Source organism: Chenopodium album, chromosome 9, assembly GCF_948465745.1.
Source record: "Chenopodium album chromosome 9, dcCheAlbu1.1, whole genome shotgun sequence".
Lineage (NCBI taxonomy): Eukaryota > Viridiplantae > Streptophyta > Magnoliopsida > Caryophyllales > Amaranthaceae > Chenopodium > Chenopodium album.
In genome coordinates, this window is record NC_137842.1 from 61,858,993 (window position 1) to 61,886,721 (window position 27,729).

General features: G+C 35.9%; 1 protein-coding gene across 1 annotated transcript; it reads right to left on the reverse strand.

Annotated features, from left to right (window-relative positions):
- Positions 1 to 94: 94 nt before the first annotated feature.
- On the reverse strand, positions 95 to 8,332 carry LOC145558661 (tRNase Z TRZ3, mitochondrial-like). Its single transcript, XM_081619969.1, has 12 exons — positions 7,824 to 8,332; positions 7,238 to 7,327; positions 5,179 to 5,223; positions 4,889 to 4,943; positions 4,702 to 4,745; positions 4,206 to 4,613; positions 3,852 to 4,120; positions 3,548 to 3,692; positions 3,368 to 3,406; positions 1,667 to 2,067; positions 933 to 1,569; positions 95 to 474 (listed from the first exon to the last, which is right to left on the reverse strand). Exons 1-12 carry the CDS (start codon positions 8,190 to 8,192, stop codon positions 154 to 156), a joined length of 2,823 nt encoding a protein of 940 aa, XP_081476095.1. The 5' UTR covers positions 8,193 to 8,332; the 3' UTR covers positions 95 to 153.
- Positions 8,333 to 27,729: the final 19,397 nt, after the last annotated feature.

The following is a 27,729-nucleotide window of genomic DNA, read 5'->3' on the forward strand; positions in this document are numbered from 1 at the left end:
AAATAAGCTGTACAATTTGTGGAAAAATTTAAGTTATGGGCAATGTAAAATTAGTAAACTAATAAGGCTTCCCCCCCCCCCCCCCCCCCTCTCTCTCTCTCTCTCTCTTCTTTTAAGTCAGCAAGACATTGTCGGAAGAAAAAAAAATAGCGACTAAGAAGCTGCACTAACTGCCTCAGGAAGAAGATCATCTGCTTCATCAACACCCATTTCAGTTCTGAAGAGAAGTCTGAGGTGAGGAAGAATCCTTGGAAGAACAGGCAAGTCAGCCATGTTGATGCTCATCATGTCAAAGCCTATACACGTATTATGCATGTGGGCATCTTCAAACACAGGAATCTTCGGGTACCGTTGGCTGAAGTGTGTAAGAATTATGCGATATACGCCAGCTGCTTCACCCACTTCAATGGCTTCTTTTGTAGTGCTATGGTTTCTAGCCACAGCCTCATCCATCAAGGCGTCCTCAAAGGTTGCCTGCATAAATCACACTTTGTCAGTTTGTCAATTTCTTAAATCTCTGTACTCCTATCAGAATGAAAAATGATCATTCGTTTTTCCTAGGGGCAAAAAAATCCTTAAATAATCAGAAAATGAGTGGGGATGGAAAGTAGCCTCTACTAACTTAAGTTTTAATAAGCTGAAATGTTTTAATCCAACTTTACTGAAATCCAAATCTGGCTACCATGTCCGACAAAATCAAATAACTTTCATCTGAGCTAGAAGCTTTTAAATTTAGCAAACAGCTTCAAAATGAAGCTCAGAATATCAAACTGGTTAACACCAAGCACAATAAGATCTGTCCTTTCCAATGGGGCTATACCATTCATGATGCTAGGCTTTAGACTATACTCGACTAAATCCCAACTGATTAAATAAGCAAACACATTCCAAGTAAAATGACAGAATGAACTGCAATTTTGTTATAGATCTACCTCATGTATTAGGACAGTAGCACCATGAGATGCTTCTATCAGCTCCTGACAAGGCCTTGTGTCCCCAGAGTACACCACTTTCCATCCTGGTATCACTTCACCAACATTGTTGATTCTGTCACCTGCCTTCAGGACAATGCCAAAAGCTTGTGGGCAGTGCACCACAGGGAAACTTATCAAAGTCTCTAGCCCTGCATCTTGCAGCACTTTCCTCAAGTGCGAAAGTCTTTCCATGGAATCAGCATTTCCAACTGGGCTACTAGGTCTCTTCCAATAGCTCTGCATTGGGCTTCCTTTAATAAAAAGTGTAGAATCAACGTTACTTCCAGGATTAGTAGGAGATGATGACCCTAGATCTGAGTTGAGAGAACTGGCAAAAGCATCCCAAGAGGCTTGAGTTGTATGCCTGCAATCAAGAAATTGCATATCTAACTCTTCAAGTTTTTGATACGCATTTAGAAATCTCATCAGCTGTCCTGGGCCCACAACTAACAAAGGTTCATGAGGAACTCCTTTCAATAAATCACGACGTAGAGCAAGAATTCTTGCTAGTCCTGTATGATGGTCAGCATGAATATGAGAAATCCATATGCACCTCAAATTTCTCACAGCATTATCTGCACCTTCTATACCAAATCTGCTCAAGAGGGAGCGAAAGAATGTCAGACAAGTTATGTCAGATTAAAAAAAAGTAATCTCTAAATGCCAGGGAAAAAGAAGACAAGTAATCACACCTTCTCTTCAACTGACCCAATGTGCCTTCACCACAATCAAAAAGCAAACTCCCTTTTGAGAAAAGATTGATGAAGATAGAGCTCACGTTACGGTACTTGGAAGGCTGGGATGATCCAGTTCCCAGAAGGACAATCTCCATATCCTCTCGGGTTATATCTTGCAAACAACTGGGCAGACCAAGCTCATCAAACCATGGCTCTTCCACAACAGAATTGTTATTTTCTAATGAAATTTCTCCGTTCACTTCCACAGGACTATCCCACAATTGCCTAACTTGCTGCACTGTATCGTCAATCTCAGGAATTTCAGCGCGTAAGTCATCTAAAACTTGAGCGGGTCCAGTATAAGCAGGGACAGATGATCTGTCCAAACCGAGGTTTGCATATGGACGCAAAGTGAACTGTATCACAAATTAACAATAAAACTAATTATAATTACAGAATTATATAATAAGGGCAGCATTACGCATATAATATTGACGCTAATAATCCCACATTTCAGTGATTTCATATTGGTCTGAACTTATATATTGGTCCGAACTTATAATTAAATCAATACAATCCCACCTTTTGTATATACATATACTTAATATGGACCCTTATGAAAAATGACCGAATACAGCAAGTTATAATTCTACGTAGCCAGTTGACAAACAATGAAAATCCAACGTGACCTATGTGGAACTCCAAGCCCTTCTCTCTCAACAGTAAAAGAAAAACACATAACCCCTTCGATTTCTCTCTTCTGTAATAAAACCTTTATAAGTCTCTCCAATCCCCACATTTTACTTCCACTATGGTGATTCAAAGTCCTCGGCCAGGGTGTGGCTTCTGTTAGGGGGGGCAGAGGGAAACCAGGAGTCGCAAGAAAGGGGCAGTGTGCAGGTGGCCGGGTCAGTTGTCAGGAGGTTTGGGTGTTGGTGGCAAATGTGGGTAGAAGCAGAGGAGCTGCTCTACCTGTGGCATGAGAAAACAGAGGCATATACGGGCTCCTACATTGGTTTTGTTATTAAGTTTGATGCCTAATTGACAAAGGCAAGAAAATAGTCAGCCACATTCACAGTGACATCCAACAAAATTGGTTTAGTATCCTTTCATTATTCAATCTCTGAACTTTGAAGTTGGACATTGGGCCCAATTTTTCATGGTTGTGAATTTATGGTAGCTATGGGTTTACACAAGATCAAAGTTGATGTAGGGCTCTGTGCTCTGTCACTTTTTTGGTTACAGGAGAGAGATAGAGGAGAAGAGATAAAGAGGATGAAAGGGAAGAAGAAAAGAGGAAGAGAAGGGTATTCGTAGGCTTAACCTGCCACATGGATTTTTTATTTTAATTAAAATAACTGCCACTTGGGAATTTAACCTGTTATAACTGATTAACCGGTCTTTTTTCATGACGGCGGTCCCTTTTTAAGAAGATGGATACAAATGTGAGATTAAATTGAGTTAATTGAAAGTTCGGACCAAAATGAGAAAATTGCTAAACTAAAAGGTAGGCTTATTAGCATCAATTTTCCCCTAATAAATAGGTGTAAGCCACAGCCCCTCAGCATAGAAGTTGCCTGTCTTTGTGACTGAAAAATTAAGTGATAATAACAGTGATGATAATATGAAAAGGAACAAGGGAAAACAGACAATCAAGGTGCACCCCACCGCTTGAATACCCATTGACCTTGTCAATATCCTAACCAGTAGGCATACCTTAAGAAGATTCTCAGCAGCAATGGTGGTTTGAGGGTCCTGTAAGAAAGAGAAGCCACTTACTCTTGCATTAAATGTCCATCATAGTGAGATAAAGTCTTAGGGATACATAATGGAAAAGGTTAAAAAATAAAAATAAATAAATAAATAAATAAAATAAAATAAAATAAAATAAAAAACCTTAGTTGAAAAAGTAGAGTTTGATAATATATTATCTGTGTCAAGAGACCAAAACCCAGGAGCAGGGAAGAACCGAGGACACAAGTAATTAAGTCTTGCTGCAATCTTAGCACTTGATTTTAGGACTGGTATTTCAGCATTTTTCCTGCAAAAGACGAGCATATATTTCATAACTACAAGCTTCCTGTCACCATCACAATTAACAAACCCTGGAGGAAAAAGGCCATAGAAAATGTAGAGGGACAGAAACAGAAGCCCAAGATGTAAGAAGAATTCTTAAAAAGAAAAGATAAAACTAACACACCGTTCATGTCCAGCCATGATGTGCTGGGCATCGCCAAATCTCTTCATCCAATTTTGATAAGCAGGACTACTAGCAACAGAAGATGGACTTAAATGAATTACACAAGCCACTGCCCTGGTATTTTCAGACAAATTACCAGAGAAATCTGTGTAGAACTGATTGAGAGAATCCACAGACAATAAATTCTGTAAATGAGAAGCTGTTGGACAATCAACAACAAGTACAATAGGTCCAGGAATAGGAGGTTCCATCACGTCAGAAGGATGAACCTGTGAAGAATGAATATGTAAGGGACTTTACACAAAAAATGTCAGGCAAAGCCGCAAAGGTAAATATTGAATTTATCAGCTTTACCATAATATCACGATGATCTGATTTCACTGATTTTCCTTGCTGCAGTTCCCGATACTTTGGTCCAGCTCTCAGTCCAAGTGCTTTAGCCTTTTCAGGATCAAATTTCCCCTGAATTTCAGGTAACTCACAAATATAGACTACAGAAAGATCTCTAGGTTTTATACTTGTTTCTGATTCAGTGTTTATACTTTCCAGATCCTCGTTTGGTTGCAAGAGAATAGCTGATAATTTAACAACCTCATCATTGATAAGTAAAATGGGTCCTGAAAATTTTGACAAATCAGACACTGCTTTATCAGGGTCCTGCAAGGGACCAAAGCTACGAGTGTGGACCATGGCAGCATTTGGAATGAAAGCCTTCATTGCCGCAACTAATTGCCTGAGATTTGAAGGGCCCCACATGTTGACCTTCATGTCAATAACAGAAGTAACATTCTATAAGACTCACAAGCTTCATTTCAATGGAACAAATCTACCAACAGAAGATGATACATACACATATTCCTTCTTCCCCTATTCCAGCCAAAGTCAACAAAAGACCTGCATAAACAACATTCATCTTATGAGCCTCTTAATCATCCTCTACATCACAAACATTATCTTAGGTTCAATTACTTCATCTAAGCAACAGCATATAGCTTGTGCTTCATGCATTGAGTACTAATAGGAGAAAAAATGGACACCTGGAAGTCCTCCAGCAGTTTCTGAGCAGACTCGAGACAGAAATATGTGATCTATCTGAGAAAAAATGCACCGTTAGAGCAACAATTGTCACAATATCTAGCATAAAAGATTGCAATGTACAGTTGTCATACTAGTATACCATAGTGGCTTTCAAGCATCAAACACTCAGTGACGTATTAAATTTTCCCACTATAAGGTGTTAGGTAATAGCCTATTTGCAAAGTCAGTTTTAAAACTCTGACCATGAGCTTCTGTGTTCATAGTGAGTCAATGATAGAAGGGGATTGACCTTTGAAAGCTTAATCCTGTGCTCTGTGCAATAACGCTGCAAACCCTGATCAAAGCAATGAATTACTAAAATTAATATCTCAATCTTGCTTTAGAAGTTGATAGCATGCATATAAGAAAAAGGCACAAAATATAGTAGCCAAAAGCGCAAGGGGGAAAGACAAGAATTCACTTAAGATTTAAAGAATGGAATACATTATGTTCCCATGCATACAACAGCTAAATCAGTGTTTCCCTCACCTGGGAAAACAAATTATAACAACATGCAACACAAAGGGCTAGTTGGTTAAGGTCTGAAGTCTTAACATTGGACTCTAGAGAAGGCAAGATGCTATAGAGGCACTTTCCATTTTAAGACTAATAACCTTCTCAATATTCTCTACAAAAGCCAGCAAAATTCGTACGGCAGGAGTACATAAATACATGACTAGCAATAAAAAGGCATGCCAAAACTTCATATACTTATCTGCAGTTCAATAGGTAACTTGAGTTCATCAACACACAACCCAGAGAAAAACTATGAGCCTATATTGAGAACATCCAACAACTGGGGGCTCGGTCAGTGAATTCTTCAAGGGGAAAAGTAGAGACACATGCTCTTCAGGGAGAATACGACTCAACTGGCTAAATTGTCCTTCATATTATTGTTGTGCTATAAACAGTCAAACTTGTTTACAACAATTCTGAAGAAATATAACCTTAAATCAGTCTTAATCAGTACCAAACCAGACTGCAGCTGATCCATAATAAGAAAAGAACAGATTTTTGAAGCCAACCTTTAATTTCCTTTTCTCTATCATTATTTTAGAACCAACCCAAGTCCTGTCCTCAAGAATAAGCTCAGATGGGAAAGAAAATATATACCCAATGCCTGAGCTAGTGTCTCACATCAAATCGTTGAGCTGCCTCTGCCATCTCATAATATGGGAAACAGACTATGCATTTGGAAAATTTTCCTTTGACAGAGCCTTGACTTCAAATTTGGGTGTACACCCTTCTGCACCCAAGGGCGAATGCTCAAAGTTTCCTCTTTCAAGTTCTTTTCTTTTTCTGGTCAAACGGATACACTCCTAGCATCAGGGAAGGTAGACTATACAGAGTTGCCACTTTATAATTTTTTATCGGGTGAATCCCCTGAGGTTTACTTAGGAGTGTGGTTTGTTAGTAAGACATATGGTTTGTCCATTCTACTGAGTACAGTTACTTCCTAAACAGAAGATTAAAGAAGCAATACTCAAGGAATTTAAGTGCTAGAATCAGATATTGGATATTTGGAACAGAAAAGGTTTCTGGGTTCCATTTTATGATCAGCTGACAAATAATACAGGAATAACTTTATGCACACCAACCAAAGATTCAATTTTCAGCCATCTCTTTCACAGATAAGATTTCCTACAAAAAAGGTTTTCGGCAATCTTGCATGGCATCTACATTGTAATTATAAACACGAATCTTTTTTGACTTAGGAAAGCCAATTAGCACCATAGTGTGTAATTATGGGAGTTTCTGTAAATGATCCAAATCCATGCTATTTGTCACAACAGACTGTTCACATTGAGAGCACTATCTTGAATGAAAAGATGCAACAAGAATATACATTTCTTATAGAAATAAAAAGGGAACCCTGTCATCTTCACAACCAACCATCTACATACTACATTGAAATTTTGAAATTAAAATAATTGCATCTATTTTCATAAATGTGACCATGATGTGAAAGTAAGCACTGAATTATTAATCTTGAATTATACCACGAGATGGGTGACTAATATAGACCAAGAAGGCAAGAACCATGGACCCAAAAGATATGGTAAACTAAAACATGTTTTTTTTGGTATGTATCTTCAAACTATTTGTTATCAGTTAACACTATCATTGCAACAGAATGCAAATAATTGTATTACATATTTACATGACGAAATAAGTGAAGCGTGGCTGATTAGCTGCATAAGGCAATAAAAGGTAATTGAAATCCATGGCTTTGCTGTGAGTGCAGTTCAATAGAATCCTTTGCAACTGATAAACATGAGAGTGCAAGTCTAGAATAATCCTATTATTACCTCTCCGGCATTAAAAATAAACCTTTGCTTGTCAAAGAAAAGCAAGACTGAAGGAGATGTATCTTGAGTATCCATTCCAGTTCCCAGAATCTGTATTTCACAAAACCCAGCATTACACAATTTGCAGTATCAAACCAACCTTAAATTAAATACTACCTCTAACTTTTATTTGCAACTTTGGGGTATTATTTGTGAGACATAAAATATTCCAAAGTTGCAAATAAAAGTTAACGTAACTTTCATTTTGCAATGCAGTATCTTTCAGCATCACTTAAAAACAATTTGATAAACCTTTAACAATCCAACTAATTCATTCAAAACCAACCAATCTTTCCAACATAATTTAATCAATCATACCGAATTTATAAACACAAAACCATAAAATCCTGAACATTGTCATAGTATCATACAAGTATCCCATAAACCCTATATCAAGTTTCAACCATTACAATCAACCACCCTTATCAAAAAGCAAAAACCCTCAAATACCCAAATGATGAACAATTGAAAATTTCAATTTCCATTATTCAAAATGCCCAAAATCAACAACAATAAATAATACAAAAAATCCCAATATAATTCATACCTGAACATAGCAGATAGTATTAACAGGATTAAGTTTTCTAACTTTGAGCTGAAGATTCTTGGGCTTATCATCTTTATCTTTGCCCATTGCCCTTCTCTTATTAAACCCAGAAGACTCAGTTTCCGCCATTTTTGCACCTTCTTCTCCCTTCTTTTGCTCAGGCAAAGAACTCTTATTTCTGCTCTTGTACTTACGGGGTTTTTCAGGAGAAGATTGCAAATTTGTTTTCTTCTTGGGTAATGATGAAAAGGCAGTGAGGAGAGAGAAACGCCTGATTGGAAGATGAAGATTTCTGGGTTTGAAGAAAAGAGGTGAGAAGATTGGAGGAGAATGGTTAATTAGGAGGCGGAGAGTTGTGATTTGGGACATTGTATGTGTACTTTATTGGGTAGTTCTTCTACCCAAAAACAAGGGTTTAAGGATTACAAGAAATGTTCTATTCTATTGCTTAAACCCCAATTTCATGGTCTCCTTGGTTGAGGGGACCCATATATGATTTCGCACTGTACTCTCACTTTGAGCGGATATGGCCATATGGGTATGATCTTGATGGGCGGTAAGCGAGAGATTATTATATACATCCGGGTGTATTGTATAGGGCATACACTCATGAATATTTTGTTCTCATTTTGATGATTGTTTTTTATATATTCATAAAATGAGGAGCAAAAAATAACCTTGGGTTAGTTGGGTGTACGGTGCACTCGGGTGTATATAACAAATTCTAGCAGTGAGTAGGTAGAATTATAGAATGAATGACTAATTTGAGAATTGATTTTGGCACACCCTGAATTGATATTGACACACCTCCATGTGAGAATAGCAGAAAAAAAAAATTATGCTCTCACAAAGGATGTGCCAATATCAACTTATGGTGTGCCTAAATCATTTTCCACTAATTGAGTATATATAGTTAGTTATGACTTGTGACAAAATAAGATGATAATTTATTAATTTATTAACTATTACCAAAATAAAACATTGCTGACATCATCTCTTCCCAAAACTATATACATGTCGCTTTCTTATGAAATTTTTTCCCGTCTAAAACCATTAATGATGTCATTTTTTTGTGATTCTTTTTTTTAAAAACTTTTTTTATTTTGTGTGTGATACTTCGTAAACAAGCAATTCTTTCAACAACTTTAATCTAGAACATCGGAGTATAGTAAATTGAAAAACAAATGTATTCCTTTCTTTTGATTTTAAATCTATTATTCCCTCTTCTCAATTCCTTAACACTAATATTCAAACATTCAAAAATTTTCTAAATATTCAAATTGTATTGCTTTAAATAAATCTCCTTCAAATGAATTTATGACAAAATTAAACAGATTTATTATATATACCTATACGAGTTTTACACTTTAATTTTTTTTGTTAAAATCGTGCATCGCACGGAGGATAATCTAGTTTATCAACATAACACAAAGATGGGAATGAGTGTAGTCATACACGGCAAAATTAAACCTATAATGCTCTAATGAGATCCAAAAGTCATTAACTTGACTCTCATTATTGAGTTTGAGTCTTAGAAATACAAAAGTAAAGGTAAATAAACATATTATGTGTTTTGTCACAAGTTATTACAAAAATGAGAACGAACATAGTCACACACTCCCGCCGTTTCATAATCATCGAAATACTTTCTTTTTATATCCGTTTTATAATAGTTGTAACACTTCTTATTTTAGTAAGGACCTACTACTATTTTATTATTTCTCTCTCCTACTTATTCCACTCATAAATATTTAATTATTTCTCTCACAAACCTCACTTATATTACTTTTTTTTTCTTTTTTAATTATTTATTGTTATTTCTCTCTAACTAACAATAAAATATATTTTAACCAACTATACTTTATATAAAATTGACCATATGATCCCTACCTTATAAATTTCCTTAAACTTTGTGTAAGGCCTAGTATTGCGATTAATACGAAATAAAGGTGGGCATCGTGCCATGCCGGGCCGTGCCTAGGGGTGGCTCGTGCCGTGCCAATTTTTGGCACACCCCAGCCCACGTGCCAGGCGGGCTGTGCCCGACAAATATATATGTATATATATAAATCGACACACACACACACACACACATATATATATATACTGGGATGGCGTGCCGGCGGGCCATGCCACGGACCGACTTACCGTGCCGCCCGCCGTGCTCATGTCGTGCCTATTTTTAAAAAGTTTGTTCACGGCACGACCCACACCTGGGCCGCCGTACCGCCCTCATGCCGGCACAGCCCATGCCCATCACCTTTAATACGAAATGGATGGAGTAGGAAAAAAACCATTTGTATTATAAGTAAAAGTTTATGTCACATGGAACTTAAAGGTATATAACTTGTACTCTTTCAATGGTCCACTTTGATTTTGATTTTTAAGGTCCCCAATGCACATATTTGACCACGAATATATTCTCATTTGAGTAAAATTCTATATAAAAAAAATTATTGATACTTGATAATCTATATCTATATCTATACTTATATATTAAAAAGCGTTCCTAAAAATGTTTATGTGCCATGTGGCACCCGCCGCGTCATCATATTCATATTTGAAAAATGTCTATCATGAGATTTGAACTCACAACCGCAAAGATACGCATTAGATGACTTACCATCTCATCTACATAAAATAATCATAATCATGCTTTTATATATATATATATATATATATATATATATATATATATATATATATATATATATATATAGATGGATTGGAGATCTGAACCATTAAGAACTGCAATTCTTACAAAAAAAAAAATCGATTCTATTATTTTGATAATAGTTATGTTTTTATTTTCATTACATTATAAATTTTATACAAAGAATATGTTTATATAAATATTCAATAGTTGTTAAATAAATAATTTATTCAAAGATTTAATGCAAAACTATTAAAAAAAACAAATAATGAATAAATAAATAATAAAGAAAGAATATATCTATTCAATTACAAGTGTTCAAAGTAACAATTCGGAGCATCGCCCGGGCCACACACTAGTTTAATCTATTGTAAGATGATTCCAACAATTAACATCCCACATGCTCATATGCTTTTAATCTTTATGATACTAAAGTCATATTTTTGAATGTTGACCTTTAAAGCCAAAATATAAACATAGAAAAGAAACAGAGAAAGTAGTAAATAGAGAGATTATTATATACACTCGGGTGTACCGTACATTCATGAGTATTTTGTTCTCATTTTGATGATTGTTTTTCATTTAATCATCAAATGAAGAGCAAAAACTCACATTGGATTAGTTGGGCGTACAGTGCACTCAGATGTATATAACAAATTCCTTGGTAAAGTCCATTAGTTTGTTAGGTTAACCATTTTTAAAATGAAAATTATACTTGTCATTATTGAAAGCCTTGGACTTACTTGATAACTTAAATTAGTGGCTATGGTTTCGAGGGTGTGATGAAGGGCGAGCTCGGGAGCAACATTTTCGCGGGGAAGGGTGGACAGCATTTTCGCAGGGAGGGGGAGAAGGATTATAGGGTTTGGGGTGGGAAGGGTAGCTTTTCCGGTGGTTCGAGGTAAGGAGGGGGGGGAACAGGTGTGGGGGAAGCGCGACAAGGGAAGGCGACGAGGTGGCTTGGTGTTCTAGTGGTTGGGGTAGTGTAGTTGGGTAGGAAGGTGGGGGTAGGGTGGTGGCTAAAGATAGAAAATTGACATACCTAGTATGATGGGGAATCAATTTGGAAGAATTTGGGGGGAATGGAGAAGGTACAACAATTAAGGGGATTGAGTATTGAAAAAGGAGCTAACAAACAATATCAAAAGAAATAAAGGCAATTGGCCCCCTTGCCTTTTAAGGAATATCTCCAACCAAATGCTCCCTCAATATTTTGATTAAATACAATGACACTGATCTATAACAACATTTTACATTACATAATACACCTAACGTTTACTTTTTGGTATTAAAAAAAAAATATACTAGTAAAAATTTTGTGCCAAATTGATAGGACTTAATTTCATACATTATTACTTTTTCACTTTTGCCTTTTAGAGTGAAAACAAACAAGCATTTTTTTTGTTGGCATGTGTCTTTAGTCACACTTGCCAATGTACAAATTCAACCCTTAATATTTTTAATTACCGATAAGCAAAACTTATAAAGAAAATTAATATTTTGAAGATATATGGTGACATATCTAACAAGATTCACATGACTATTTTTCATTACGTACAAATCACAAAACATGATTAAGGAGATGTATGTTAATAGTGATAAATTAAAGTCAAAATGTATCAACTACAATAAAGGAAGTTCTACGTGATTTTGTATACACAATCCCAAAGCCGATTTATAAAAAATAATAATTAATTAATGATATGTTAATCCAATTCCACAATATACCATTTTTGCTAACTATTATTCACTATTACAAAACTTCCATCAATGGTATAGAAATACAAGTATGCACAACTACTTCATGCTAGAAATCCCAACAATGTTAAAAGATTGTCAGTTGGTGCCAAAACTTTCAAAGATCACCCATTGCCCCAAGTTGTTTGCTTGTAACACCGTTGATATGCACAAGATTTTTCGTACATCATCATGGCTAATGATGATAGGGGCCCTCTTGTTGCTAGTCGCGCGTCCTCATCATCTCTTAATAATTTTGCCTTAAAAAAATGTCTTCTTGAGTCTTCTCATAACTCCTAGAGATTGTTTTTTTCGGATTGAAACAACATTTTAGTCATAAACTCTTAATTGTAAAAATCAAAACAAAAGTTGAATCAATAAAATCCCCATCATGCTTATCATAATAGCATCTCCACATGTCAATAGCAAAAAGTCACTTTTTGTCAGTTGATAATAACGTTTTTTCCACCGGTATGTTTTGTTACATTAATAAGGTTATCAATCTTTTGAAACCAGTAATAATTAAAAGTGCAACCCACGAACACTCTAGAGAAAATTAGGGCATTTGACCTTGTTGGTAAAGAACACTATTAACTCAACCATGTTCTAGGAACCTGACAATTGCATAAGAAAGAGTAGTGTTAGATAATTATAAAGATCTTAATATAAGGAGCATATATATGGTCAAATTTTTCACAAAATTATCAACATTCATAAACCAACAAAATTAACAATCGAATATATACGGAGGAAGGACATGTATAGACCAACTTTTATTCATATAAAATAATCATCGTTCTTAACCTTGCAAAATATAATCATCAGAAGTAATGTTGTGCCAAAGTATCCGACTCGTTTGATTCAATTTGAAAATTCGGGTGATTTGTCCTAATTAAAATATTGGGTGTTCAATTCGATTTTACGTTTACAAATGAACATTTTAATTAAAAATTTCTGATATTCAATTTAAACGTTGTTCGGATTTTTATCTAAAATAATATAACCATATCTGAAATTCCGGTTATCCAATTTGAAATTTTGATGATAAGCTTTGAAAAACTGGCTATACAAAAAAAATGTCAAATAAACAAGCATCACATTTTTTCCATATGAAATTTTAAATATCCTAAGATAATTACCATTATTAGATCACACACTTCCGGCTAAATCTAGGCTTGTCTATTTCTAAGTTCAATTCCCTCCCTTTATTCTTGGGCGAATTTGCTCCTTTTTGGAAAAGAAACAACAAAACAATTTTATCAAAAAAAATCCTAAAACTAAGGGCTTGTTTGGCATCATTTTTGGTTTTCAGTTTTCTGTTTTTTTTAAAACCAAAAACCAAAAACAGGAAACAAGAAAAAGGTGTTTCCACTTTTCTGTTGTCAGTTTTCAAAATTATCATGATTTTAATAAGTCTATATAATTTTTGTTTCATTATGTGACATATATAATACACTTTTAAAAAACAAAAAACAGAAAACCACAACGATGCCAAATGAACCCTAAGTTATTTTTAAAAATTTATAAACTTCAATTTTAGTTATTTTATATAAAAAAAAAAAATCAACTTTATTTTTGGGAAAATTATGAGAATGATCAGATTATTTTGATATATGACCATAAAAGTAAAAAATTCGATAATCAATGTTTATATTTTAAGAGAAAATCAAGATTAAACTTACATTCAGGTAATTTACTAATTTGATATCGTTGGGCTATAAAGCTTTAGCCTTAATTTTGATTTTCTTCCATGAGATTGATCGGCCGTACAAATGCACATTGTAGCATTTGCACCTAAGAAGTGAATTGGATATGATGGGATTTATCTGTGAGATAGATGGTACAAGAGCTAGATGCATGACTTAATGAAAAACATTTTTGTTGATAGAAAAAATAAATAAAATAATTTGCTATAAAGGGAGGGAATTTAAAAAAAATAAAGATTGTTAGGAAGGGAAGGAGGAGGTTGCTGGTGACTTATGTTGAAGTGGTAGACACACAAATATATCTTAGTATTATTTATAGTGTTGGAGCCTCTTGAAACCCTAGCCTTTTATCTTATCCCCGCCTCCTTAAAACCCTAAACTCTAACCTATTTGTTAAAGAAACCGCCGCCAAATTTGTCAAAATGGGAAGAATTATATTTTTCAAAACGAATGGAGTACTATATTTGATGATTTAAAATTCTAACCCAAAATTAATTTTAGACTATTCATATTAAAGTAAAAAAAATTTACTACACTTTTTACAAAGAAACAAAAATTGGATATTATTACTAAAAAGTTACTTATAGTAACTTAAATTAATGTATATTATCAAAAAAAAAAAAAAAAACTTTCTAATTTCTACGGATTTATAAATATATTATTTTTTTTTTTAATGTGATTGCATAGGTTATTGTATTCATATGATTCTTTAATTCACCTTTTATATAATTAAAAAAATAAGAACACTTATGGACATAAATCAAGCATTTCAGGACACTTGAAAATGATTATTTCTTACCTCTTTAGACATTTATTTCAACCTTATCCTTTTTTATGACGAGGAAGAACAATTTCATTATTATTAGTCACATGACATCTGCAATAATATTATTCTCTCTTCTTCATAATGTTAGTTTCATATGGAATCAATTACATAAAATAAGAAAAGAAAAATGTTTGGAATTAACTTTAAAGTACAAAATAATTCATAATTAGTTTATCTTATATAAAATTTTTGATTTTTTTTTTTTTTGTTTTTTTTTGGGAAGTTATAATGTATAATTCAAAGTAGAGATTTCCTTACTTAGAGCCATGTCATCAATCCACAACCAATTAATTCCAAAAAAATTAGGAAAAATTGCCACTATTAATCCCAACTTTGCCCCATCCGCCAATAATATTCCCAACTTCGGTTTATTCTTTATCACTCCCAACTTTGCAACCTATTAATTTTTATCACCCTCAAGTTACTTGAAACCGGTTGAAGAGGTAAAATTTGCTGACTTGTAATAATTTGCACACGTATCGCAACATGATAGATTTAAAAAGAAAAAATTAAAATAAAACAAAAAAATATATATAAAAAAATCACCATCCCCTCATATCCTCCCCTTCCCTGGCTTAGCCACAACCAGCCTCTCCTTCCCTTAGCCATGGCTAGCCTGCTGCCATGGCAGCCCAACCCCCGGAGCACCAGCGGCAATCTTCTTCTACTTCTTCGTCCTCCTTCTTCTCTTTCTCGGTCTTCTTCTCCTTCTTCGTCCTCCTCTTGTCTTCTCCCTCTTCTGTCTCTCTCTCTACGTCCTCTTCCTCCTTTCTCGTCCCCCTTTTCTCTTCTCTCTACTCATTTCCCATCCTAACCGGACGCCGTTGTCGCCACGCCAAACCCCTCACCGCCCTTCAATACCTAATGTTGCCCCGCCCTGTATTTGATTTTGATTTTTTTTATGGTTTTAAAGGTCAATTTTGACCATGAAAACTCTAGATCTAGAGTTTTCATGGTCGAATTTGGCCTAATTAACCAAATTTGAGGTGAAATTCAAAGCCAATTTCTAATTTAAGGTATGTTTTCGTGTTTGTGGTGGTTGTTCTTGGTGGTGGTGGGTCTAGGCTTAGGGTTAGGGTTAGGTGTGGATTTGGTTGTTCGTGTTTGTTGTGATGGTGGGGTTTGGCTGTTCGTGTTTGTGGTGGGTCGATGGCACCGAGGGAGGGGAGGGGATGGGGATGAGCGTTCATTGTTTTATACACACGAAAGTGTGAGTTGGGAGGGCATTGTTCACATAAAGGGGTTGGATGGAGAGCGATCGAGTACATCTTTTACTCGCCACAAAAATGAGAGTTGAGTGCGTGAGCACTAGTCTTGAATTCTATATGCTTTTGTGGTTTGCTCTGTTTGACAATTGTTAGGGAAGATTGGTAATTAGATGGATTTGATTGGTTGACTTTGAAGCATGTTTATTTGATTTACCCTGGATCGTTTGTGCTTGATTTTTACTTTTTGGGGTGAAGCATATTTATTGATTCATTGATGAGATCTTTGCTTAGGGACAAACAAAGGTTTGGCTTGGTGGAGTTTGATGTGTCTATTTTATATAGTATTTTACCCCCATCCCTTGGTTATAATTAGTAGTGTTTTTGGCTCTTTAGAGCCACTTTTATTACTAATTGGTGTTTTCTAGTGTTTTCGTAGGTTTGGTTGACTTTTGCAGGGATTTATACTTTTGGAGTATTTTCCCGAGATATTTTGGAGCAATCACGAACATTGGAGAAGCACGACCAGATTTTATAGCCCAGGGCCGGTTAGAGCCATCAAATCGGTGATTAAGGGCTCGGTATAGTTGATACCGGGGTATTTGGATCGAGTATTCAAGACCGGAAAAGGAATCCCAGATTGGCCCAAAGAATTGGAGCCCAATCATAGTCTAAATAGTGGCCCAAGAGAGCCGCCCGGCCAAAGAGGCTGGCGCCCGGAGGCGCGCCCGGTGACGCTCCCGATCGGGCGCGAGATTAGTATTGATGAGCAAAAAGGCGCGCCCGATCGGGCGGTGCCTCGCCCGATCGGGCGTGTGTAAATATTAGGAGTTAATTTAGTCGTTTTAGTTTGTTTTAGTTTAGGATTTGTACGGAGTATAAATACTCCTCCGTAATACGTTTTTAGGATCTCTCTCTCTCTCTCTCTCCTTTTACTCTTTCTTTACTCTCTTAATTGTTTTCTTAGATTCTCTCTCTTAAACCTTTGTTCTTAATCCATTCTTAATTCCAGATTTGTTTGGTAACTATTTCTCTTCTCTTAATCTTAGTTGTTTATTATATTCCTTAAACTATGTCGTACTTTATTTCTTCGATTAGTTTAGTTTCTATTATGTGTGAGTAGTTTTATTTCTAGGGTTTATGGGGATCCTTAAATAATATGAAGGGGTAATTTATTGTTGTTAATTATCAATGCTAGATTAATTTCCTATTGATTGATTTAATGCTCTGTGACTAGATTAAGCCTGATCTTTTATGAATGAGTTTGACAATATTGATTCGAGATTCGACAGATGAGAATTGATGTTTAGGTCTAGTTTCAATAGGCGGATTAATTTATAAATGGTTAAGTCAAGATTCGAGGGATGAGATTTAATACCGGTAGATTAATTCTGTGATTGTAATAAGTAGCGAAAGCCCTTTACGGTCTGGTTAATTGATGCATTGATGATTGACTATTATTGATTTTTGATATTGCATGATAATTTCTTATTGAATTTTTTTAACGCTTTACAATTATGGCTTGTAAAAGTATAGCAATATTGAATTGATGAATCAAGCAGATGTTAATTTGATATTAAAGGCTATTTTCAATAGGAACTTAGATCTAGTAAATTGCGAGAGTCTGTTAGATCTTTGTTGATTAATAAATTGCGAGAGCCTGTTAATCATGTTATTTATGCAATGTCAATGATGGATTATTATGTTTTACCCTGGAGTATTATTTATTGGTGAACCTATGCCCTATATCCTTTTATATATTGTTTTCTCCCTATTCTTAATCTCCGCAGTTTAGTTTATTATTCAAATATAACTATTGGTTACTTCATAATCTAGATTATATTAGTTAATTAGAAATAGAAAGACTTGTTTCCCTGTGGAGTTCGACCCTACTTCCCTATCTACTTTAGTTAGAGGACTTAGGTATTTACTTTTGATTAGGGGATACGACTTTACCCTGTCAAAGGCAAGCTCTATAAAATACCAAAAATCTGTCTCGGGTTGTCAATCAATGACTTCCCTAAGTAACAATCAAACCTACTTTTGTGAAATCATGCAAATTAAAGACATTAAGTCTGACACCCTAACTTCTTAACAATCCATTCTACCTACTTTTGGGGAGAATTTCATATCCTGAATTGAAATAATCAAATCCGTCAAAACTCAACTCCTTTTGCGATCAAGACAATGAAATAATAAAAATACCAATTATCCCTTATCTAGTGTTGGCATAACCACAATCAATTAAGCATGAACACATAAACATCAATTGAGAATTTAAAAGAATAAATCAATTATCAATCATGGCTAGGGTTAGTTCAACCTAATAATTCTAGAATAAGAATCAACTCTAGCGTAATAAAAGATCGAAACAAACATAAAAGAAAGAGAAGAAGAAAATATAATACTTGAATTGTATAAAATAAAATTAGAGAGAAAACTAGGGTTCTAAAGTAATAGGTAATGGGGTTTTGAAATAATAAAGCTAAGGAGTATTTATAATAAAGCTAGGAGTACAGTTAAAATTAGTGGTGAGCATGGGTCAGACACCCGTACCATTAACACAATCGATTCGGATAACTGTAGGGAATAATTTCAAGCCTTTAAATCCCACTAGCTTGAACCCCACTGTGATCATACACTAAAGTACGGTGGCGTCCAAAAGGGAAGAAGATAGAGCAAAAGAGTCGCCAACAAGTTTTTAAGGAACTTGTAAATCGTTCACAGGATGAAGGTTACACCCCTTAACAATCCAAGAGATCGTCAACTCCATAAGGTCATGAACCAAATAAGGGTTCGGGGATGATGGTACAAGTCCAACCTAAAAGAGATTGAACCTGCCCTAATAATAAGCCTCTACTTTATTCTGCTCGTATTCATGTGCGCTTTCTGATTAACATGCAATCAATAGGATTAACCCTAAACCTGTTTAATCTATGTTGGTTGAATATTAATGCACAAATAAACTATTATTGGCGATCACTTGAATTATAATCACAATTAACCCTAAACAAGATTATTAATTATCTTATTAAGCGTGATTACAAGTACCAATTCCCTTTAAACATGCATAAAAAGGTGTGATCAAGCAATAAAATAAATATCAAGCAACATAATAAATAATCAATATCATGAATAATAATTATAATCATCATAATAAAATAATCATCATCAAAATAATAATAACCATAAATTATAACAATTATAATAATTATCATGTTCATGTTAATATTAAGGCATAATAAACATAGCAAGATCCTAGGCATGATACTAACAAGATTAATAACAAACCCTAGCATGTCACTAAACAATAAAAATCAAATCTTTAGCCCTAACATGATACTAACAATCATAAATATTAGGAAGAGAATAAAAGGCATCATAGCAATCATATTTGATATTAAAATTAACCTAGACATGATACTAGGAATATCATAATAACAATATAAACATGATTTCTACTTCATAATATCAATAAATCAATTAAAGCACTTACTTTGATGCCTCGTATCTCATTCTAATAACAAAATACACACGTTAGTAACTTCAAGGAAAATAATAAACAAACAATTAAATTAAATAATTGAAATAGAGATTTGGGACCAAACCCTCAGAAATTAAAACCTTTCACGTCTAGGGCGAAGGCAACTTCGAGTATGGCTAGGTGTTTGTAGATCTAATGAATGCGGAATTTTGTATTTGAGAAAAGGCTAGTTTAGAAAAAGAGAGAGAGAGAATAATCAAGAAAATCTTGAAGAGAGTTCGTGATTGAAAAAAGGGGAGATATGACCTCTATTTATAGGAAAAAAGAGGGTCGAAGAATTAAGAAAAGAATCCAAATTCGAATCGAAATAAAACTCGTAGACAACAGTTTTTGCGGATTTTGTTTTTATCATATCTTTTGATCCAGGAATCAGAATAAGATGAATAATATGTCGTTGGAAAGATCTTGAAGTCTACTTTCTAACCCAATTAGAATAAGATTAAAATATGTTGTAGAATAAAAGATATGAACGAAATAGTGAGACGGTGTCAGTTTTGGATAGCGTTTGATATCTTATTCATATCTTTTCCGTTATAGCTCGGAATTATTATTATAATATATCATTGGAAAGATAATTTCAAGATCTATCCAACCATATAAAATTTGGATAAAAAATATGAGGCACAAAAATAATATCTGACTGTCTTTGAACATGTTTAAATCCGAATAGAATTAGGACTTTAAAAAAGGAAAGTTTTATAAAAAAGGAAAGTTTATATTTAAATCAACTTCCTTAATCTTATCTTTTCAAAAAAGGATAATTAAGATATTTTAGAAACTTATAGAAGATTCTAATCAATACTAATTAGTTTAGGAATAGGATTAAACCTTTGGACCCTCCTCATGATCATTGGGTCGTAGGTAAAATCCGGTTTGGGCCCAGTTTAGTATTTTGGCCATAACTTCCTCATTATCCATCGGAATTGGGCTTATAATATATCGTTGGAAAGGTCTTTTCAAGCCCCATCCAACTACACCATTATTGGACCCTTATCATGGACCAAACTAAACTGGAATGGACGTTTTCATAAAATAGAGTGGGTTTTCGAAAACAGAAAGAAAGAATTTTAACAAAAACTAACCGCAACACTAGACTTTTCACACTTTCACCTCATTCGATTATGGTTCGACGTGAAAGGTATTCATCACTGGGTTTTGTTTTGGAGAGACACAAATGGGTGTCTACAATAACCGATAACCAATAACACTAAAAATGATAACCATGAACCGAATCGATAAGTTCGGGTACCTAGATTTTTGAATCGGTTATCGGGTACTCAATATGATATCCAATATTATGATATCATTCAACACTAATTAACAACAATACCACATGAACTTGACCAAATTACTAATAATATTACTAATCATTCAAATTATGGAGTGATTATGAAGTAAAGAGTTTAGACTTTGGATAAATAGATTTAAGTAGGAAAAGGAAAGAAAAACTTGCTTATCGGATTGGATCGGTTGGGTAACTGACAGGGTAAAGTCGTATCCCCTAATAAAAAATAATTACCTAAATCACTAACTAAGGTAGATAGGGAAGTAGGGTCGATCTCCACAGGGAAACAAGTCTTTTTATTCCTAATTAATTATTATAATCTAAATTATTTAAGTAACCAATATTTATAATTAAGCAAGAAACTAAACTACAAAGAATAAGAGTAGGGAGAAAACAATATATGAAAGGATCTAGGGCATAGGTTCACCAACAAATAATACTCCAGGGTAAAACAGGGTAATCAATCATTGACAAGGCATAGATAACATGATTAACATGCTCTCGCAATTTATTAATCAACATAGATCTAACAGGCTCTCGCAATTTACTATATCTAAGTTCTTATTGAAAATAGCCTTTAATATCAAATTAACATCTGCTCGATTCATCAATTTAATATTGCTATACTTTTACAAGCCGCAATTGTAAAACATTAAAACAATCCAATAAGAAATTATCATGCAATACCAATAATCAATAATAGTCAATCATCTATGCATCAATTAACCAGATTATAAAGGGCTCTCGCTACGTATTACAATCACACAATTAATTTACCGGTATTAAATCTCATCTCTCGAATCTTGACTTAACCATTTATAAATTAACTTGCATGCCTATTGAAACTAGACCTAAACATTAATTCTCATCTCTCGATTCTTGAATCAATATTGTCAAACTCATGCATAAAAGATAGGCCTAATCTAGTCACAGAGCATTAAATCAATCAATAGGAAATTAATCTAGCATTAATCAACAACAATAATTTACCCCTTCATATTATTTATGGATCCCCATAAACCCTAGAAATTAAACTACTCACACATAATAAAAACTAAACTAATCAAAGTAATAAAATAAATCATGATGAAAGGAATAAAATAAATAAGATTAAAGGAAGAGAAATCGTTACCAAAATAATCTGGAATTAATCAAAGAATTAAGAACAAAAGTTTAGAGAGAGATTAAGAGAGAGAAAATCTAAGAGAAAAGATAATAAGTGAATTAATCCTCCACAAAACGTACTTAAAAAACAAAACTAAAACAACTCCTAATTAGAAACTAATTGCTCGACAAAAGAGCCTTTCCAGAAACACGCGCCCGATCGGGCTAGAGGCCGCCCGATCGGGCGCGCCTTTTTTCTCGCACTGCTCTTCTCACTGCACCGCCCGATCGTGCTAAGCCTCGCACGATCGGGCGCGCCTTGGCTTGCTGCGCATCTTGCCCTTGCGTGCATCCGCCCGATCGGGCGTATGCTTACCCGATCGGGCCGGTCTTCTCCTTCGAGGCTTGGACTTCGATTGGGCTAGATTTCTCGGCCCAATCCATATTTCCTCTCGGGTCTCGAATACATGGTCCAAATACCTCGTGATCCAAATCACCGAGCCCTTAGTCACCGGCTCAATGGCTCTAGCCGGCCTTGGGCTCCAAAAGTGGTCGTGTTTCTCCAATGCTCGTAGTTGCTTCATAAAAATCCCGGGAAAATGCTCCAAAGGTGCAATTCCCTGCAAAACTCAACCAAAACTACGAAAACACTATAAAACACATATTAGTAATAAAAGTGGCCCTAAAGAGCCAAAAACACTACTAATTATGACCAAGGGACAGGGGTAAAATATTATATAAAATAGACATATCAAACTCCCCCAAGCCAAACCTTTGTTTGTCCCTAAGCAAAGAGCTCATCAACGAACATATAAAACATGCCTCACCCCAATATAAAAATCAAGCTCAAACGATTCAAGGTAAATCAAACAAACATGCTTCAACATCAATCAATCTTATTCATCTAATCACCCTTCCTCCCCAACAATTGTCAAATAGAGCAAACCACAAGAGCATATAGAATTCAAGACTAGTGCTCACACACTCAACTCTCATTTTTGTGGCGAGTAAAGAATGTACTCGATCTCTCTCCAACCAACCCCTTTAATGTGAACAATGCCCTCCCAACTCACACTCTCGTGTGTATAAAAACATCGAACGCTCATCCTACTAGTCGACTCGAAATATGCCAAGTCATAACTTGCATTGATAAACAACACTTTCACATTTACATAACTTCTATGCACAAGGTCGGAAGGTCTTTTAAGCTTGTAATGTAAGGCTAGGGTAAAGGTAGGATAAATTTGGGATCATGTGAGAGAAAAGCTATGCTAAAAGGGAGCCAAATCCTAATAAACCCATGATCAAAAATAATGATCATACACATCTCCAACATAACCAACTCCAAACAACAATCCACCAAATATACTCCAAACAATATAAACAAACCCAACACTCACAATTTCACTCATAAAAATATGACAATATGGAACAAGAGTGAATAACAAACCTTGAACTCATAACTTGAAATATTTACATTGAAACTCAACTTTTTTTTTCTTTCTTTTCTTTTGATTAACCTTCACTTAGAACATTTGAACATCAAACATTTTTTCTTTTTTTTTTTTCCTTAGAAGTTCACTTTTTTTTTTTTTTTCAAATTTCTCATTTTTTTTCCTTTTTTTTTTTTGAACTTCTTTTTTTTTTTCCATCACACTTTTATTTTTCTCAAATATATACAACTTTCAAACTCATAAAAACAAAAATATGATCAAGAAAAAATTACTTCTCAAAACCCACCCAAATTGTGCAAATAATGTGCACACTACAAACTCCCTCACCTCACTTACTAATAGCTTCCCCAAGCCAAGCTTGGGACTAGTAACCAATGGGGCAATTAAGGCTTGTAATGTGGCTATAAACAATAAAAGGGCACAAGCAACAACATGGGTGACAAGAAGGGAACAAATGTATCTAAATACTCTGAAGGCTACCTAAAAGAATGAACGCCTTCGTCCTCCTCATGTGCATAATAATAAGTCATGAAACACTACTCATAGTTGCAAATCAATACTCAAATTCATTGACATACCAGGAATTATGGAACTATCACACATTTCCTAACCAAATCAACTAGTCAAGCACTATATTCACAAGTAGTTGGACAAAATTGACGCATGTTAAGGAATCCAAACAATTAAACTTCAAATCATGACCAACAAATCCACAATATTCATCATCAAATACCAAGAATCAAAACAAATTTTCTCAAGTATGGGGCACAGGGAAGCATGATTTACAATTCATTGGAACGTATTTTTGAATTTTTTTTATTTTTTCAATTTTTTTGTATTTTTCAAATATAAGAAAGCAATAAAAACTACACTAGGAAAGCAAATAAAAACTATACTAGAAAGCAAATAAAAATAGAGAAGGAAGAGAATTTCCAAGTGAAAGAACACCCCCCCAAGCCAAATCAAGCAATGCCCTCATTGACTTGGGAGAGTAGCCTACTCCTCATCCTCATCCATCCTAGAATAGCCCCCGCCGTGGCTAGAACCGGCTCCTCCATGGCTAGAACCACCACCACCATACCCCGAACCACCGGTATAGTAGTTAGGGTCTACATTCCCACCCATACCCCCATATCCGTGGACCGAAGAGTAGTCCACGTAAGTACCATAAGCACCGGGGTGAGAATACCCTCCTTGGGGGTATTGGAACCAATCGGGAGTAAGTGAATCGGGAGGAATAGCCCCCCGCCGGGCATAATCATCATACATGGGGTAAAGGCCCCTCCCTAGGTTCCTCTCTATAAGACCAACCCGCCCATCTAGGGTGCTTAACCTAGAGTCTAGGTTTTGCATCATACCCTCAACCCTCCCTTGCCCCGTCTCAATGCGGTCTAATTGGCTCCTAAAAGCCGAAAAGTCATATGGGGCATTGGGGTCGACATTGTAATCGACCGAGGAAGTGGGCATGCCATAGGTGAAAGGTGGGGGTGGTTGGTAGTGGGGTGAGTGGTGAATGAGGGATTGGTGGGGTTGTGGTGAGGGGTGAGGTGGTTGAACCTCACCTTGAACATTTATCTCGAAAGTGTAAGAGGGCTTCCCCCTCTCAAATTTGGTCAAGGCGGGGTTGGGTAAGGTAAAGGCTTGGTCTCTCCTACCCGATTGTCGGTGGACAATCCACCAAGTATCACTCCCCACAGGTTGCACCCAGTTTAAACTCCCTAAATAGGGTAGGTCCATTAGGTTCGATCCCACAACTTTCCTATGGCCATCGGGGTTCCAACCTAGGTGCTTCCTAGCTATATGGGTCACTAACCCCCCAAAGTAAATAGGTGCTCTAGACCTACTAGCCTCGGCCGCATTGTCCGCCCGTTGGAAGTGATTGGCTATCCTATGGGGTATGTTTAATTTTTCAACAATGGGAATGATATAGGATGCCAATAATTCCAACTCATCTCTCCTAACATTTGCCGGTTCGTGCCTCCCAAAAATAGTGAGGCCGGCAAATCTTTGCCAAAGTTTTGGGACGGGATGTTGAATCCACGTCCCTTTGGCATGCTGGAGGTTCACTAAATCCTCCCCAGTTAACCTCTTATAGACCACGGCGGTGTGGTCTTGAGAGGGTTCAATAGGCTTATCCGATTTTAAGTCAAACAACTTTCCAAATTCTTTTAAAGTTAGTCTCACATCGTTGTTTAACAATCGAAATTGGACATGAGTGATAAGTGCATTCATTTTAATAACATTAAAACTTGAGATAAATTCCAATGTTAAATAATCATAAGTATCATGGCACATTTGAAAAAAACCACTCATGCCTATGCCTTTGAATAATTTTTCCACATATTTATCAAGACCTAGCCTAGCTAATGTAGGATGATGAATGAAACGGGTAGAAATTACCTGACGATCAATAAGGTTGACCATCCTAACCCGTTTCTCCTCCGAGGTGATTACAACCTCCTCCCATCCTGGAATTTGAAGGTCCGGGTTGATTGTTGGTTGTGGTGCACTTGAGCTCTCACCCCTTTGATTCCTTGAACGCTTGGAAGCCATTTTCTTGTAAAATAGTGGAAAATTGGGGGTTTCTCTCTCTTAGGGTTTGAGAAAATTTGAGAGAAAGTGGGAGAAAATTAGTGTAGAATGTAGAGGAGGATGAGGGGAAATGGAATATGTAAGAATTTTTTATTTTGGATGGAAGAATTGGAGGAGATCTTGGATTGAAGTGTAAGTTTAAGGTTTGAAAATGGTGGTTTTAGAGAGAGAAAGTGAATGAAGAAGATGAAATAAGGAGAAAATGAGGAAAGAAAGAAGAGAAAAGAAAATAAAGGGGGGACGGCCTGAAGGCGCGCCCAATCGGGCGAGCCTCGCCCGATCGGGCAAAAGTGCGGAATTCCAGAACTCAAGTTGCGCGCCCGATCGGGCGCAAACGCGAATAAAATTTTCGCCCTTTGCTCGCCCGATCGGGCGAGCTTCGCCCGACATATCTTTTTCTTTTACTCGATTTTCCAAAAAAAGCGCCCGATCGGGCAAGCTTCGCCTGATCGGGCGAAAATAGTCCCTGAATTCAACTTTGCTTGCGCGCCCGATCGGGCGAAAATAGTTCCGATTTTTAGCTCTCTTTCACGCCCAATCGGGCGAAAATGCTGCTGAATTCTGGGTAGCTTGCGCGCCCGATCGGGCGAGCCTCGCCTGATCGGGCCCGAGAGGCCCTTATTCTCCGATTTCGTTTCTTCTTCAAATTTTTTCTAAGTCTTTATACCTGTCAAATTCATACCTGTACAACAACACTTAAAACTGGTGAAATATCACTCTCCTCGCCTCTCTAAAAAAAATAAAATAAGAAAAAATAAGGAAAAGGAAAACTAGTTTAGAAAGCAAGAACTACGGGTTGCCTCCCGCAAAGCGCTAGTTTATCTAGTTCCCGCACGACCTTCTTACCAAGTACAATTCCTAGGACCCTTGGCCTAACGCTTGATCGGGTGGTTTCTCACCCAGTCTAGCGATGTTTAGGCTGCGATGCGGCTTCCTGACATAACTTGTGGGACGCCAAGTCGCCTTATCTGGTGGATCCTCCTTGACTTGGAATGGGGGATCTTCAATGCTACGCACTAAAAACCCTTCTTCGATCGAATGTTGCTTCAACTTGTCATTGCGTTCAACACTTGCAACTCGATCTGGCGGAACTCTTACCGTAGGCTCGATTCGCACAACTTGCTCGATCGGTTCCACTTGTTCAACCTCAAAACCAAGACCCACATTGTAGAGTGCTCTTTCTATTGCATCGACTTCCTTCTGCCATTTGTCTATCTCATCTGAAAAGGATGCAACACAAGATACCGCCTCCAAGGGATCTTTTTCAAGAGCTTGGGGCTTGTTAGAATAATTCACAACCACATTAACACTGAATCATTTCTCCTTAGTCATGGAGCTTTTGGGGGCATTATTCAGATTAAAAACCACTTTATCATCCCCTACTGATAGTGTTAGCTTACCACTTCTTACGTCTATGACTGCTCCTGCGGTGTTAAGGAATGGTCTACCCAAAATAATTGGGGTTTGCATATCCTCAGCCATATCAAGAACAACAAAATCTACAGGTATATAAAATTTACCTACTCTAACGGGGACATCCTCTAAAACACCTAAGGGGTATTTGAAAGAACGGTCGGCCATTTGTAGAGTTATATTGGTAGCTTTTAATTTACCCATATTCAACTTAGAACACACAGATAATGGCATGACGCTAACACTAGCACCCAAATCACATAATGCATTATCAATCAAGAGATTGCCAATATGACAAGGGATAGAAAAACTACCCGGATCTTTTAATTTAGGTGGAGACTTATTTTGAAGTACGACACTACACTCTGCAGTGAAAGCTACTGTCTC